At 35.4% G+C, this 17,461-nt stretch overlaps 1 protein-coding gene across 2 annotated transcripts in view; it reads left to right on the forward strand.

The window, feature by feature from the left end:
* LOC118742269 (sodium-dependent neutral amino acid transporter B(0)AT3) overlaps positions 1 to 17,461 on the forward strand; it is an 82,439-nt gene that overhangs the window by 52,556 nt on the left and 12,422 nt on the right. For both annotated transcript variants that reach the window (XM_036474212.1, XM_036474213.1), the window contains exons 4-5: positions 4,838 to 4,985; positions 5,055 to 5,416. In XM_036474212.1, coding sequence (XP_036330105.1) covers positions 4,838 to 4,985; positions 5,055 to 5,416 — 510 coding nt within the window. The remainder of the gene's footprint in view (positions 1 to 4,837; positions 4,986 to 5,054; positions 5,417 to 17,461) is intronic.

Genomic DNA, 17,461 nt, shown 5'->3' on the forward strand with positions numbered 1-17,461 from the left:
CCTTAATTACTTTACCACTCTTTGTAACATAAGCCTTTCCTTGACTCCTGTCACTCTTTCTTTTGTTCTGCATCCAAAGCTGGCTCTTACGCTATTGAATACAACAAATCCATAATTGTAGGAGACATCTTCTTAAATTACCTTTTAATTAACTCACCTTTCTTTTTCGTGTTACTGTCAATTCTACATTTTCATCATTGCTTTCTTCCGCGATTTCGCAGAGCTCTTCATGTTGCTTTACCGAAGATTTTTCAATTTTCCCCTCGAGATTATCCTCCTCTTCATCCGTTTCTGGAATATAATTATCTGACGATCCTGCTGAAAACTCTTCTCCATCCTCTTCGTCATTTTCCGATATATATGAATCCACTGGTTCCAAAGATAATCCAACAGAGTTTGGTGCAAGTTTCACACATAGGGCTCCTGTTGATTCCGTCGCAAATTCTGTTGACAATTAATATACCTAAATATTCTTTCCTGCAATTTAAGATAGCAGATACTCACCAGAGCTTGACAAATCCATGATCAAATGAATGATTGGGAACGAATGAACGACTAAATGATTATGAACGAGCGAATTTCAACAACGAACTGAAATCCTAAATTGCACAAATTATTTCTATTGCATTTACATACATGATAAAACAACGTAAGCATTGCATAGGCTACTTTTGTTTTTTGTAATTTTAAAACACATGTTAATTGTTCTGAGAATATAACGGCCTATAAGATTCATACAAATGAACAAATTGAAAATATTTGTTGAACAACAACGTATATCATTATACGTCATTTTAGGTGTTTCTGTCATGACAAAATTGATTTTTTTCCTAAAAGTTAAAATAGAGTATGTGAGTGTACATTACTATTCTATTGAATAAACAGAAAATTTAGTTTATGTAAAAATAGCGTATATGCGTTTACATGATTTTTGAGGAAAATAATTTAATACAAATTTATACTATATTTTTTTGACTGACGTTTTGACCCACTTTGTGGAACTAGAATTTGACAAAATTTTGACCACATATAAAATCGACGATGGAGAATCCAAAAATTCAATAAAAAAATAATAGCCTATGAGCACATAGGCTATTGTTATACTAAGGGGACGATATCGTGTATATGTATAAACAGAGTATATTCAAAAATATACTTCTAAATATGTTATAATTACAATATATTTGTGAGTATATGTATTTATATTTAATATACGTATATCGTTAGTATACTTGCAGTGAGATTTCATTCCAAAATGTTATTGACCTAAATATTTAGCTGAAATGTTTGCTTGTAATTCAAATAAAGGGCACACATCTTTAGAAAATATTGATTGCTGACAACTGATTATGTGGATTGAAGAAAATGTATTTAGCAGGATCATAAAATGTAGGATGATAAAATGCAGTATTAGAAAAATGTAGGATTATAAATTTCGGTATTCAGAAAATTGCAGGATCATGAACTTCTTTATTAGAAAATTCCAATATTGCAAATTAAAGCGCCGTAAATTTGCTTAATGCTAAAACTACAGGATCGTAAATTGCTTGCTCTGAAAAACTGCAGGATCGTTAATTGCTTATTGTGAAAAAAATTGCACGATCGCCAATTGTAGACTCAGTTATTGTTTATTAAAAAAAAACTATTACCCAACATAATTTAGTAAAGATTTATATTTGAAATGAAAAATTTTATTCAGCTTTCAATATACAAACAAAACAAATTCTTTCGAAACATATTATAAACAAGTGTTAAAAGACACAGTATAAGTTCACCACACTAGTAAGTAATTAATATCTTTTGTTTCTCTCACATACCCAGCGTTGCCGAATTGAGGATTTCGTCGTAATTTTGACGTTTTTTAGCTCAATGACGTTTTGACGATTTTTCTCTCCGTAATGACGATTTTTTTTTAGTTTTTCACCTACATTACATATCGTCACCTGAAATGCAAAAAGACGTAGGCCCCTATTGCGAGTGTCGACTGACAGTAGAATAGAAATTTTTCGATCGAGTCGATCATCTTTTATTTTGCTATTGTGTAACTTGATCGATAAAAATTTTTACTATTGTGAATGGTTAACTGAATGTAAACAGCTGTTTGTTTGTTTACATTTGCTTCTCTAGTGTTTCATTTACATCATTTTTTAAATAATTGCTTTATAATAAAATTTAAAAAATGGATACAATTGAAATATGGTTTAGTGATGAGGAAGATGATGTGGAAGCTAATAGATTAGTAGAGTTGGCTAAAGCAAGGAGGGAATTGCGAGATTCGTCGGATCCCTTGGAGTTGGAAGATGAAGTGTATGTACATATGTGAATTTTGTTTGTGGGTTTTACAGGATTTGCGGGAAAAGCTGTTTTCCTCATTAATAAACTTTATGGAAGTTTAAGAAATACGGTACGGTTTAGCTATTTGTGCAATGATGTTGGGTATTTGTGTCCAAACGCGTGACCCGAGCTTAAAAACTTCAACATACAAGTGTATTGAAAGAATTAAGCTTTAATTTAAAATAAAGATTTCAAACTCCCGAGCACTAGTTAACAAACTATGCAGGTTTTTGTAAACTTTGATGCTGGTACTGCGCAAAAACCCTGTGGATGGCGTAGTTGGAGTTATATGCGCAAGAAATTTTGTATATCTTTCACAATAGAAGCGGAGCTTCTGCCCCTACTCTCCGAAAATTCCTTTGCCCATGTCCTCATTTTCCTGATCAGGTCGACCAACCGCGCAAGTTGCCTTTTGTTGCTTAAAACTTTTGATCTGTAATTCAGACACATACATACATATATTCCACAATTTTTTACAACTTCCAGTTCAATTGACTTACTTTTTATCCATTATGGTACCACTCTCTTATGTAAATTTTATAAACGCAAACTCCAACGACTAATAAAAAACAGCAATAGAAGGATGAGCGATTAAAAAGTATTCACAGTCGTTAATTGAGTGACTAAGCGACACTCACAATAGCATCGATAATCGATAGTCGCCTAATAGTCGTTTATTTACTGCCAGTCGACATACGCAATAATAAAAATTTCAAAATTTACTTTTTGATTTATATAATGGATTTAATCGAATTACAACTCCCCACATCATTTTATGAAAAAAAAATTAATATTAGTTTCAACTTTTTCCAATTCATTAACGATGTTGCTACGTCTTTTTGCATTTGAGGTGACGATATCGAGTCCAAACCGCCAAAATAACGTAAGCGACATTTTTTTCAAAATTTTATTTTTGATGCAGAAATGCATCTAGAAGCTTTAGGAATATTTCTGCATCAAAAAGACAATTTTGAAAAAAATGTCACTTACGTTATTTTGGAGGTTGGGGCTCGATATGTATGTATGTAAAATTTTTGGAACAAATGCACAATACCACCAAATCTCGAATTAAAAAAAAAAAAATAGGATCGATAGAGACCATTGAGGTGAACATAACGGTATATTTATTTTTTTTGGGAAACAACAACTACAACAATTATTAAAGGTCAAAGTTCAAATTAAGCATTATCTCAAATTAATATTTCTCGAAAACCTCTTCAAGGAATTGGACAATTTGATAGAGAATTTAATTCTCTTTAATTTGATATACATATTTATACATATACCTTTTTATAGTTTTCACGAAAATGGAATTAATATGGAAAAAAATTATACAGGGTTTTTGTGTATAAACTTCTTTTTGCGTAGGCGGCCTTCGGCCGCACTTATGGATTATAACCCTCACAAAGTAGAATTCTCTTTCTGTGTTGCGAAGAAAAGGCGCTGAACACATTTTGCAGAGAACACCTTTCTGCGTAGGCGGCCTTCGGGCGCACTTATGGATTATAACCCTCACAAAGTAGAATTCTCTTTCTGTGTTGCGAAGAAAAGGCGCTGAACACCTTTTGCAGAGAACACCTTTCTGCGTAGGCGGCCTTCGGCCGCACTTATGGATTATAACCCTCAAAAAGTAGAATTCTCTTTCTGTGTTGCGAAGAAAAGGCGCTGAACACCTTTTGCACAGAGAACACCTTTCTACGTAGGCGGCCTTCGGCCGCACTTATGGATTATAACCCTCACAAAGTAGAATTATCTTTCTGTGTTGCGAAGAAAAGGCACTGAAACCCCTTTAATAATTGTTGTAGTTGTTGTTTCCCAAAAAAAAAATACATCGTTACACTCACCTCAATGATCTCTATCGATCCCCATATGAATTTTTTTAATTTGAGAATTGTACGTATTCTACATTTATGCCAAATTTTTGTTAAAGGAAAACGTAGTCCAAAATACAACCATGCATTTATCTCGTTTTTTTCTGCAACCGTGCTTTTAGTTATATTAAATTTGTTCTAGAATTGTAACCAAATCGTTAATTTGCACTGTTGACACTGATTTGAAAGAGACAGAAAAATAGCAGAGGAAATTTGTTCATTTAAGATTATCTATCAGTTAATAAATGCTAATATTACACTTTAAAACTGGATCAAAATCTACAAAAATTCAAGCCAGTGGAGTTTAACAATTTAAAAGCAGTTATGTTTTAGAGTGTAATTTAATATTGTAGTTAACAATTTTTTTTGGCCAAAATTACGATTTTTTCAGGGTAAAATTACGATTTTTCATCAAAAGCCTTCGGCAACGCTGGACATACCGACGACAACACACTCTTCAGTTGTCACTCTGAACCTGCGCAGAGAGACACATTTTTTATATCGCGCATTGCGTGACCTTCTATGTATAATAATAATAATATTAATATACCCTCTAGTATTTAATAATATTAATATACCCTCTAGTATTTATGATGGTTTTCATTTTGTTTATAATGCTTTATATTTAACAGCAATAAAGATATCTTGGTCAAACATACTCTTATTCCTTTCAAAAACGTAACTAACGATGAATATGAAGCTGCTATGTCGAAAGTAAACGAAACTATGTCTATTAACCTAGAACTTGAAGAATGCAGCCTCTCAAAACAACTTGATAATGTAAGTATATTATATATGTATTTCCGGAACTTGTGACATTTTGCAAATACGACCTTTTTATGTTTGTAGGCTGCGGAAGGTACTGGCCTTGCCTTCATTGTAATCACACAGGCGATTGTTGAGTTACCTGGTGCACCATTTTGGGCGGTTCTATTTTTTACCATGTTGCTCTCACTTGGCTTGGGCTCTCAAATTGGCATACTGGAAGGGATGCTGTGTACCCTTTTTGACATTGATATTATAAAACGGGTTAAGAAACAGCATGTGACTGGAGTGGTGTGCCTCTTCTGTTTCACTATAGGTTTCATATTCTGTACAGGTGCTGGCGAATATTGGCTCAAGATGTTCGACTCATTTGCGGGAACCATCGGTTTGGTTGTGGTCGCGTTGATGGAGACTATTGCTGTTGTATACGTTTATGGGCACGAAAGGTAAGTGTAGCTGATATTCGATATTTACCGGTGAAAATATGTCGTACTATCCGGACGTCGTATAAACAGAACTGCTCTTTGCTGGTATTTTGTTATACCCGCACACTTGTGCACGGGGTATTATAATTTGTTCGCATAACGGTTGTTTGCAACAGCCTAAAGGAATCGAGATAGATATAGACAAATGTATACATAAATGATCAGAATGAAGAGAGTAAGGGTGGGTAACTCTGTAAATTTTGGTGTGCTGACTCAGTAACTCCAACTCACTTTAATGAGTCAGCACAGTGAGCTGGCACAAATGTGCTATCGCACAATTGGTATGTACATCGAAATTTTTGATGATGTTAGTAATCGAAGTCGATTTAGAAAAGATTATCTTTAGCTTCTGTTCGTAGCTGGCCGGCAAAATTTTAGAAAGCTGATTTCAACTGGTAAGTTCATTTGCAAAATAATTCCCCTTGGATGTATTAACTTCTAGCCCAGTTATGCATACTTAGCTTTGCTTGAGAGTTGTCATATAAGAATCTGTTAAATGGGCTATGCATGTAAGCGGTTACCTAACGCATAGCACTTCACATGTAGAATTCTGTTTGGTTTTGATTTTTACGTAAAAATGGCATAACTGTGCAAGTATGCATAACTGGGCTATTCGTCTTGCTTCTTGTTAAATTTGGTAGTCGTATATTCAATTGATGGTTAGTCTAGTGATGCCATCTATTATGGTACTTTTTGGAAGATCGTATTGTGGGAATGTGTCAGCTCATCAATTGAGTTACCACATCGAAACAGTTCTAAACAATGCAAGCCGCACCGAGCTATGCAAGTGTCAGCACATCAACTGAGTTACCATATCGACTCTGTAGCACACTGAGCTATAAATTGTCAGCACATAAACTGAGTTACTGAGTTAAAAGTTTTTTCAGAGGTGAGTCTGAGCGTGCGGCACAGTTCTAAGAGTCAGCACAGTAACTCAGCACAGTGCTGAGCTACTCACCTCTAGAAGAGAGAAGTCGATTAAGCCATGTCTGTCTGTCCGTACGTTCGTCCGTCCGTGTACACGACTACTCGAGCAAAAATTGAGATATTTTAACGAAATTTGTATAACGGTATTTTCGAAATATGCAAAAGCTATGATATTTCAGTAAATAATCGATCCAAATAGTTGAAAATTAGTATGTGAAGTAGAATTGTGGTACGAAATAATATTATGAAATTTTTGGAAAAGCGGCATGGCCCCGCCCACTTATGATGAAATACTGTATCTTAGTAGCCGCTTCACCAATCCTTACCAAACTCGGTACGAGCCTTGCTTAGGATCCAGCTAAGGAATTTGCTGAGCAAAAAATTGATTATCAGGTTGCCACCTTTCTAAAAATAATAAGATTTTCAAAGTTCATTGGACTAAAAAATGAGGTAACAAGTGAAAGAATATGGTCTCCGGATAAGCTTTTATTTTTTTAATGGGGCTGCCACCTATTTAAAAATTAATAACTTACATATAATACGTGAAGGCGCCCTTTCTTCAAAATAGTTTTCTTTTTTGTTAGGTCCTGTTTTCAAAAAAGCGTAAGGAGCTGATGCTTTTTTTGTTTGCATATGTGAGCATGTATGTACATAGGCTACATTTGTTGGGATTTCAGTGAGAGACAAAATTTATAAATCAGCTGAGCCTGCTTTGATGTTTATATTTAATTAAGTTCACGTACATATGTACACGTACTTTAGTATCTACATATGTATGTATGTACATACACTCACTATAATTGCTCTTAAGTGTTCAGTCAAAAATATTTGAAACACAAAATTCAAATAAAATACTCTTACTACGATGATTTTTACTACGTTTATAGTTAATTACGTCATAGTTAATTTTTTATTTGCAAATAACTAAATCAGGCAAATAAGTATTGATTAGTGGTACTATTTGCAAATAAGCGCAAGACGCCGTCATTCTTAGGTTTATTTTCTTTTTCGATGGTCGTGTTTTTGCCTTTTTATAATCAGGTAATATTAGAAAAGAATTTTTGACCGTCGAATAAACAGTGAGTTAGGTATTTGCAAATTATTTTTATTTGTGAAGTTTCTTCGCGTATTTCTTTCCTCTTCTCTCCCTCGCTAATTTGAATATATGTATGTACATATAAATATACCTAGTATAAAGGAAAGTCGAGATTTTCTGAACGCGGTAATCTCGAAAACTACTGAAAAATTGTTTATAAAATCGTTTTAGCAATTTTCTTGTTTTTAATTGCCCAAGTTTTATGCGTTTGTGCGTTTATTTTTATATTTAAATTTTTTATCCTAAACATTATTCGACATTTATAAAAGTATGATTTTACATTTTTTACCAATTTTATATGTGAGCTTAACTCTAACAATTTTGAAATTAATTTTTTTTTCATTCGAAATAGTTTTCCATTAAAGAACTTGCTTCGAACGGTTTTAATTTAAGCTCTTCCATACTTCCTTGCATGGCTTAACTATTTCGGTAAGCCGAATAAATCCTCACTTGTATCAGTTATTTCGTATGGGATTGGGACTGCGCATGGGTATAAACGAGCTCGTTGGAAAGTGTTTGATTTGGACATCACTTTCCTTGAAGTGGTTTTCACAAACGCGAGATGAATCACGTAGTACAACACCACAGCTTTCTTCCCACCGCTGCCGTCTTAATTCGCAACTAGGTGTTTTAAAACATCGCACTATTTTCGTGTCCTGACTTTTATTGCATACAGCGCACCGTTCAAACGTTTTGCTCCGTTTCATCTTGGTTTCCTTATATTAAATATTTAAGCAAAATCGAACGTATGTATTTACTTATTACCAAATTTAAATGTACTTACTTGCTTTTCTCGGCGGTTTATCTCTTAACAATTTCACGTTTATTAAGAAAATTTGTCACTTGAAAACTTTGTGTGTATTTTTTTTTTTAATTCAAATTTGAAAAAAAAACACATTCAAATGGGTTAACAATTCATTTCAATTTGGCATTATAGCCTGCTTCTTATGAGAGCAATGTCAAAATCAATCACACTTTGTTGAACACATTTTGAATGTATATTGTTATGTATTAATTCAGCGCGTGGCGAAGCCTCGCGCATCCGTGACCGGCTAGTATGCATATAAGTACGAAAGGAATGAACGTATAATATCCCTAAAAGAGTGCGTGTGTGTGTAATAGGGAATTTACATGATTCAACTTTCACAGGCGATTAGTTGAACCAAAAGTTGAACGAAAGTAGGCAGCCGACCAACTTCATTGTAAGCGATTAGTTGAAAGGCCGTTAACACCAGGCGATTGTTGCTTCCCTGCAGGGAAAGCTACTAGTTGTGAACTAGAATTCTACCAGTTTGCGTTACAGCCCAACTAGTTCACGTTCTATCCTTTTTCAATGTTAGCGACTGGTATTTTTAAAATTGCGATGTCCTACGAGATTAGGGATGTTCCGATACAAGTAAATACGAGTATGTACTCGATACTTTTGTTTCGATCCCAACTACTTTTTTTACTCGAATCGTTGTTTCGATACCTAATTGGTATCGAAAGAAAAGTAGTTGTATCGAATAGATTTGAGCAAGAGCCATATGGTCGGCCATATTTTTCTATGGAAGAAAATTTACTTTAAACAATGGCACCGCCAAAATCTAAAGTGTGGATATATTTTTACAAGAAGATCGAGCTATTTCGGCAGTCACACAGTGCTGTGTCTCCATATAAAAAGTGGGCAAAAATAGAATAATGGACGGATTTGAGTAAAAATTCGTTTCTTGGTGGATTAGAGTACGGAGATTTCAAAAATCAATTTTTTACCTAGCTCTTACATTTTTCATGGAAACTGAGATTGAAACTGCAAAATTTGATATTCAGAAGTAGTTCCAATACTGAGTAGTTATTTTATTATTTATACAGGGCGTTTTCCTAATAATATTAAACACTTCAAGGCTTCATTCTATGGCTTAATTCATGGCAAATAAGATTCCCTATATCTCTCTTACGCAAACCCTCTAGGAATGGCAGCTACTTTCATTTTGGTCCTTTTTGACTACAAAATGTTTTTTTTTTTAAATTGATTATATCTTTTGGTGTGGATGTCACACGCTTAAAAAATTTGATTCATTCAAGACGACATTAAATACTCAAAAGACAAATATAATTTTGTTTTCCTTTTTATTAGTTACTTCGCACGAACAAGAGTTGTTGCAAAATACTGAATCAAAAATTATTTGTTTTATCTAACGCCGTTTATTGTTGGATGACAAATCAATTAACCTGGAAAAAATATTTATTTTTTAATAACTTATATGGCTTGTCGAAAAGATATAAGACCGTCATATCGCAAAATAGGTAATCGAGTAAATTAATTAATTCAGACCAGCCTTTTGCAAAATAATACTGTAAAAAGTGGTCAATGTAAATTAAAATGCCATTTACTGATCTAAACTCGAATTTATTTTTAAAGGCTACTGAATGTTTTTGGAAGACATATTAGATAATTTTTTGTTACCTCAGAGGGACTAGCGCAATGATGAACATAAACTCATCCGTTAATTTGTCGTCACCAAAATTTTGCTTATAGCGGCTATGCCCCGAACTTCCATCCATGCCCCACTTACAAACCAAAGAAGCTTTGGTTATGTCACCATTATCTGGGCTTAGTTCTAAAATACTTTGCGTTGTTTTCAGCAATAATGATTTCAGATCAACTTCGGCTGAATATTCAGTCGATTTAATCGTTGGCAGCAAAGTTTGTTTTTTTGTTTGCAATGCGTTTAAGCTCGGTATACAATCTTTATGCAACCGGTTTATTTTTGCACGTAAACTATTATATTTACGATCTGATGAGTTCAGATCTATGTATAGTGCGAGTGAATCAGATATGGGCAAACCTTCGGTACTACTTTCAGAACATTCAACTTTGCTTGCTTTTTTCATATTTTTCTGAGCATACTCGAGCTCTTCGATGGAATAGTTTTTCAACAAATGCTCTACCCTTCGATTTTTTGTTCTCCGTGAAGCTTCGCAAAATTCTTCTTTAGAAGGTCTTCCCCGTTCAGCACATTTATCCTTATTTCCATTGGAATCCGGAAGGGAAAGGAATGTCCAATTTAGCCATTTAGAATATGTTTTTTCAAAAGCGCTTCTTTTGCGGCCACTATAATTCCACTTATTTTTCATCTCACTATTAAAAAGTTTTATTTTTTGATTCAAAAGTGCTTTGTCGCATTTAGCGTGTATTAATTTGTCTTCAAAAAATGCAGATAATGCAGACACTCTATGATGGACGAGTAGAAATCCAGATATCAGCTAAAATTGAGTTTTTTATAATTGAATTCATATTAATATTAGTTTTTTCAGTATTTTACGCTTCACTACACAGCACAGAACACTACCGACTGTGTCTACAGTAATAAATTTTACTATTTTTAAAGAATGTTTTGGCATTTAAGTAATGGAAAATACTGTGGTAACTGTAATCAGTGAAATTTATTTTTTGCAAAAGTTTATTTTATAACCTTAAAAAAAAAACGATTTTCTTCGAAAAGCGCAATGAGTCTGCAGACTTTTTTTTTTATTTCAAAGAAAAATGCCCCTTATTTCAAATAAAAGAATAAAAAAAAACATACTTTTACATATTTTTTTTTTATCCCTTTGTAAACTTAGGAATTTTTTAAATTTTCTGCAACAAATTTTAGGGTGTAGCAAATAGGCCATTCCAGCCAGGAAACTCAATATTTTTTAAAAAGCTCTATAGAGTGGTTTCCTTACAGATCTTCTAATTAGAAAAATTGTGTCTTAAGATAAAGTATGATAAATTGTATTTTTAGCAATTTTTTTTTTAAAGACTCCAGCTAAAGGCATTTTCATAAAAGAAAAAATATATAAAAAACACACAACTTTAAGAGGTTTTTGTGAGAACCTTATGAGATAAAAACAAAAACTAAGTCCAGATCCTTAATCTAGGATAAATTTCCTTTCCAACGATACCAAACACGTTGACATACGTGACAAACATTTTTTTGATTTTTGCCCGCTCATACAGCACTGTGCGTCTGTCGATTTTAGAACTGGTTCGGAACTATAGAATTTAGGACTAGCTCGGAACTATCGAAAAAGGGATGCAGCGGGGGGCAATTGACACATCCTAGGACATCGCCATGTTGAATTCGCCAGTTGCTTGCATGCAAAAGAGATTTATCGCGAACCAGTACTGGCTCTAAATGTACTAGAAGCGCACCAGTTCAGAACTAAAGATTTTCCCACAGGGTACATACAGACATACATACATACATGCATACATACATACATACATACTTCCACAAATATGTAGTACATTTGTGTTTAAAATTTACTATCGCGCGGTTTTAATGTATAATGAGATAGACATTTATATTATTTATTACATAAAAAAAGAAATATAGTCAATATTGGTCAAGAAAAGGAGTTTCTATTATTGCCATCAGCGCAAAAACAAATACCGAAAATCCCAGGTTTATTTTCCAAGAATCCCGGGATTTTTGGGACTTAAAAAAGGCCGGGATCTCGGAATTAACATTCCTACCGCTAGCTTTGTGCCTTTTTTAAAATGGTCTGAAAGACCACAACGCTATTCGTAGAGTGAAAAGTTTCAAATGGCTAAAAATCGCCTTTGATTTTCTAGAATATTTTTGCCGAAGGTGTTACAGTTTTCTTTATACAAAAAGTCAATGCGCATTTTCATATAACCATTCACAAGCCTTATTTATGTATCAATTTTATTCGTTAGTACCTTATTTTATTTTGAAAAGAACCGGTTTTATTACAAAAAAGTACTGTAAATCTGTTATTTTGTTTGTTTCCTTTTTAAAGGTTGAATATTTTTATGAAAATATGTATATTGGGAAAATACCTGATCTAGAAAAACGGTATACCGATGGTAGATTAAGAGGTATATTGGGTGCCTAATTATAGTACAAGTGTAATCGTGTCGGCATACTAATGTATGAAGCTTTTATGCCGAACATTAGATTAGATTTATGCCATTAAGTTTGGGTGCTTATAGGTACGGTGATCCTCAAGAAGTGAAGTATTTGCCTAGTGAGGGCTTCACAGTGGCATAGTAATGTTGCGCTTCGTTCTGCATCCAGATATAGTAGTTTAGCCTAACGGAGCTCCGTTGTGTTCGTTAAAACATCGTTATTTTTTATGAGCATATTAGATGTTTAAATTAGGGATTTCCGCGGGATAGCTGGACTCGCTGGACCCACGGACTGAGTTAAAATTGGCCGGGATGGGCGGTATCGGGAAGATGTGTAAAAATATGGCGGGACCAAAATCCTTTCCCGACTCTCCCGATAAAACCGCAACCCCCGTAAATTTACAAAATCTTCCTTAAAAACGATGTTTGAAATAAGCACTTTAAATGTTTTATTGAGGCGAAAACGATCAGCAAATTAAAACAAAATAATCGGAAGACGCCACGGGATCCGCGGTAAAATTCTGAAAGACGCCGGGATGGGCGGGTTCGGGTTTTTAAAATCGAACTTCGGGATGGGCGGGATCGGGATTAAATTAGTTAGTCCCGTGACCATCTCTAGTTTAAATGTGCTACGTGATTGGGTGAGGTTTCTTCAGCACTATATGCACTTTGATAAAAAAAATAAAAATAATTACAAAGAAAATGAAAGAGTGTTTAGGCCTCAAGCGTAAATGTGCCAATTTTTGTACCACCCTAATGCTTAATATTATGTTAACACTGTCGAACGGTTCTCTAAGCGAAATTTCCCTTGCCTTAAGAAACAGTTCGGCAGGATAACGTTAGAAAATAGAAAAACGGTCACTTACTTCTTTTGCTCACCAAGCGAATACATATTTGCCAAGGTAATCTGAAAATCCAACTATACTTGTATTTATCTCTTTATGAAAATATTTGAATAAAGATTTCATTATTTATACTAATACCACAAATTTCAATTTAATTTTTCCCTACAATCATCGGCGGGAACTTGAATCTTTGTTGCCTAATACGTTCCGCTGGTGTTCATTGGTCCTTGGAGCCGGATGCTATCTTCTTAAAGTGGTTCTTGAACCCCTTGACACCCGCCTACCACAGACCACCCATGTGTGGAGCTCCATGCGGTATGAAATGCGAAGACAATACCTGATGAACGTATTTCGATACAGCGTTGGTGCGGGCATCAGCTTTTTATATCAAATGGCCCTGTAAAATCTACCCCCGTGTTGGTAAAAGCGCGCGAGAAAGTCGTTCTTTCTTGCGGAAGAATTCCCATCAGTTGATTTTGTGAGCGTTTTTTGTAGATCGTGCAGATCTTACAGTTAAATATAATGGATCTAATCATCGTTTTTACCCTCAGAATCCGATATTGCGTTCTAATGAGGCGCAACATTAGTTGATTTTCTCCGTGCAATGAAATGTCGTGAACGAACTGGACAGTTAAACGAGATAACCTACCATTGTAAGGAAGGATGACTGGATGACGTTCGTTGTATGCCATTTCGAGGGATGCACCAAGACGTCCGCCTATTCTTAGTACACCTTCGGTGCCAATGAATGGATTTAGCGGCAATGTTTCACTTTTGGCATCGATTGATTCTCCAGATTTTAATCTCGCGATTTCTGCTCCATAGTGCTGCTTCTGCGATAAGATTATTAGCCATGTTGTCGTTGCCTTAATTTCACTGGCTGAAATTAAGCAAGATGTCGGCTTAAATGAAGCTTTTGTTTCCGGATGAGATCTTTGAGAGAACCTCAACATGTATGATATTACTCTCAAAGCTCTAGGCAAGCTAGAAAATCGTTCAAGAATGTCGCTAATGTTCTCAGTTGTCACAGCTGCATGAACGTGCACCCTTTTTTCTTCCATGTTTGTGTTGTAGTCTGAATCTTGTGCTGGCCACTTCTCTTTATCTTCTTGTAGCCAAGAAGGTCCCTGCCACCACAAAGAGTGGGTGAGCAATTCGTGAGCTAGTACACCCCTACTAGCCAGGTCTGCTGGATTCGTTAATGAATCCACATGGCTCCAGTTTTTATTTCATACCTTGTCGATTATTTTTGTGATTCTATGGGCCACAAATGTAGACCATGAACACGGTGGTTTGTGTATCCAAGCCAGAACGATGGTTGAATCAGTCCACAAATGTAAGTTTAAATGGCCAAAATCAAGATTATTTACGACTGATTCAACGATCTCTGCCAGCAATACGGCACCACAAAGTTCCAATCGTGGTAAGAAAATGGTTTTCACTGGCGCTACTCTAGTTTTGGCCAGAATCAAGCTGATGAATACCTGGTCTTCTCTCTCTACGCGTAAGTAAACTGTGGCAGCATACGCCTTCTCAGACGCATCACAGAACCCGTGTATCCAATGTACCTATCGGTGTATCCGTATTTTATCGATTTCCTTGTAACCGTGCATGAACGATTGCTATCGCTCCATTGTGGTAGCCGTGGTGCCTTCTAACCAGATGCTCTGCATTAATATTTTTGCGACGATAATTACTGGTGCTAGCCATCCTAGTGGATCCAAAAGTTTGGCGATGGCTGAAAGAAATTCTCTCTTGGTTACATTTTTGTGATTTTCAATCGGTTTGGTTGTAAAATAGAAATGGTCAGCACGAGCATTCCATCTTATTCCAAGGGCTTTTGCACTGCTCGTATCATCAAACTCTAAAAAATCGTCATGTAAAAGATGTAATTTCCCTAGAAGCGTGTGAGGTCGGAGCGGAGACATCGGCTTTTTGCCTAGACCCAGAGCAGGGGAAGTGCCACCGTCACCAGTCATCTGAAAGGGAATATGTTGCAAGCGCAGACGAGTCCTCTAGAATGGAGTCGAATGCACGCCATCCAGGTACTAGCAGCGCATTGGAACTTCTGCGCTGTAGCTTAGCCAACAGGCTGGATTGGAAACATATGCTTTCCAACCACCGTTCCGTCAGCATCGTCCTCAATATCGACGTCTGCGAAACCGTTCGCAGCAACAATGGAGATTGGAATCACATGCGTTCCAGCCGCCACATAGACGCAATTTTCGATCCGGTTTAATCCGAGCGGGACCGGAGGCAGCACTGCCCTTTCTATGCCTTACGGCGGTCGCACCCACCGCATTAGTGAAGATCGAAGCAGGAGGGCGACTTCACCTGATCCGAGCGCTTATCGATCCATGCACATCAAACTCAATCATCGCCGAAGATCTTGCTCGGGAGCTGAACTTAAATATGACGGCAGTCAACCACCAAAGGGGCTGTTTTATTAAAATGCGCGGCAAGTATGGTAATTCGATGACGGTCAGCACACACGCAGTGTCCGTCCGTAACTACCGCAAGCGTACACCGATCAGCAGCATCGACAGCGTGATTGCCAGTACGTACGCAAATTTTAAATTAGGTGCTGCCCAATTCCACATCTCTGCGCCAGTCCGTCTTACACTTCTACATTACTAAATTACTTCTTGGCGCCATTCCAGCGGGCGCACTCGTACCGCTTCTTGCCAAAATACGATTTTTGGATGGGTTTTATCGGGCGCCTGTTAGTTGCACTATTTAAATTTACCTTATTCACTTTTAAGTTCCTTTTTTTATATGAATATGAATGAATTACTGAATTAAAAGTGCAATTGAAATTTTAAAAACAATCACGTTTCCATTTCTTTAAGTTATTTATTAGAAACTAGAATTAAAGATGACGAGTTATATGTATATGCATAAATATATGTTAAACTGAAAATTTTATGAAAATTTAAAATACTTTGAAGTATGGTAGCTGGAATGAAGGTGCTTCGGTTGTTTCTTACAGCAAGGGGGCGGCATGTTTAGGCCTTAAGCCTAAATGTGCCAATTTTTGTGCCACCCTAATGCTTAACATTATGTTAACACTGTCGAACGGTTCTGTAAGCGAAATTTCCCTTTCCTTAAGAAACAGTTCGGCAGTTTAACGTTAGAAAATAGAAAAACCGTCACTTGCTTCTTTTGCGAGATCTGAAGGAAGAGGATTGTTCCAGCCACCATACTCCAGCTTTTATTCACCAAGCGAATACATATTTGCCAAGGAAATCTGAAAATCCAACTATACTTGTATGTATCTCTTTATGAAAATATTTGAATAAAGATTTCATTATTTATACTAATACCACATTTTCAATTTCATTTTTCCCTACAATCATCGGCGGGAACTTAAATCTTTGTTGCCTAATACGTTCCGCCGGTGTTCAAAGAGGAATAAAAAAGTGCAACACTTCTTGAAGTGACACTCTAATTTCCCGCCATGTCCATCGATGAAAACCATGGAATCAATAAATCGAGGTTGGCCAAATATCGGGAAGGAATAATCGATGTTTTGGGAACTCGATTTTGTCTCAAATCGTCGATTATTTACAAGAATCGTTGTCGATGTCGCCACCCTAATCCGAATGAGAGAGTTTGAAAATGTTGTAAAGAAAATCCTTATTAATAAAGAAGAATAGAAAATACGTTTTAAAATACAAACTACAAATACTGCTTAAAAAAGCATTTAAAATACAAGTACAAACTTTTTAAAAATATATTTAAATACGTATTTTTTACTTTCTATTTGTATTTTGAATACTTGTATTTGAATTACTTAACATCGCTGCTGATGTTAGCTGTTCTACCCAGGGTTTGCAAATAAGGAATATTTTTTATATGGGGTGATCTATCACTTGTATTAATTTTATCTCGCTTAAATTTTAAGCATTGCTTGTGTATGATATAAGTAGTCCGTTAGAACCTTATCAGTATTTTTCATTTTGAAATATACCACAAAACTAACTAATTCCGATTTTGGTATTACAATGAGATAACAGTACATTTTACACACAAAAAAAAAATGAATATATTCGCAAAACTATGGGTAAATTATAATAAAATTGCGTACTTAGTTATTCTCTCTGACGTCAGGATTTTTTTAAAGGACTTTGAAATTTAAAAAATATGATTATTTCAAAAAATTGTTCAAAAAGTTCAGTCCAATATAGGATCCCAATAAGGGTATCATATAAAAGAAAAAGTTCTGTAGAATTATACCGGAA

The sequence above is a fragment of the Rhagoletis pomonella genome, unplaced genomic scaffold (assembly GCF_013731165.1).
Source record: "Rhagoletis pomonella isolate Grant_MI unplaced genomic scaffold, Rhpom_1.0 Rhpom_scaffold_00007, whole genome shotgun sequence".
Taxonomy (NCBI): Eukaryota; Metazoa; Arthropoda; class Insecta; order Diptera; family Tephritidae; genus Rhagoletis; species Rhagoletis pomonella.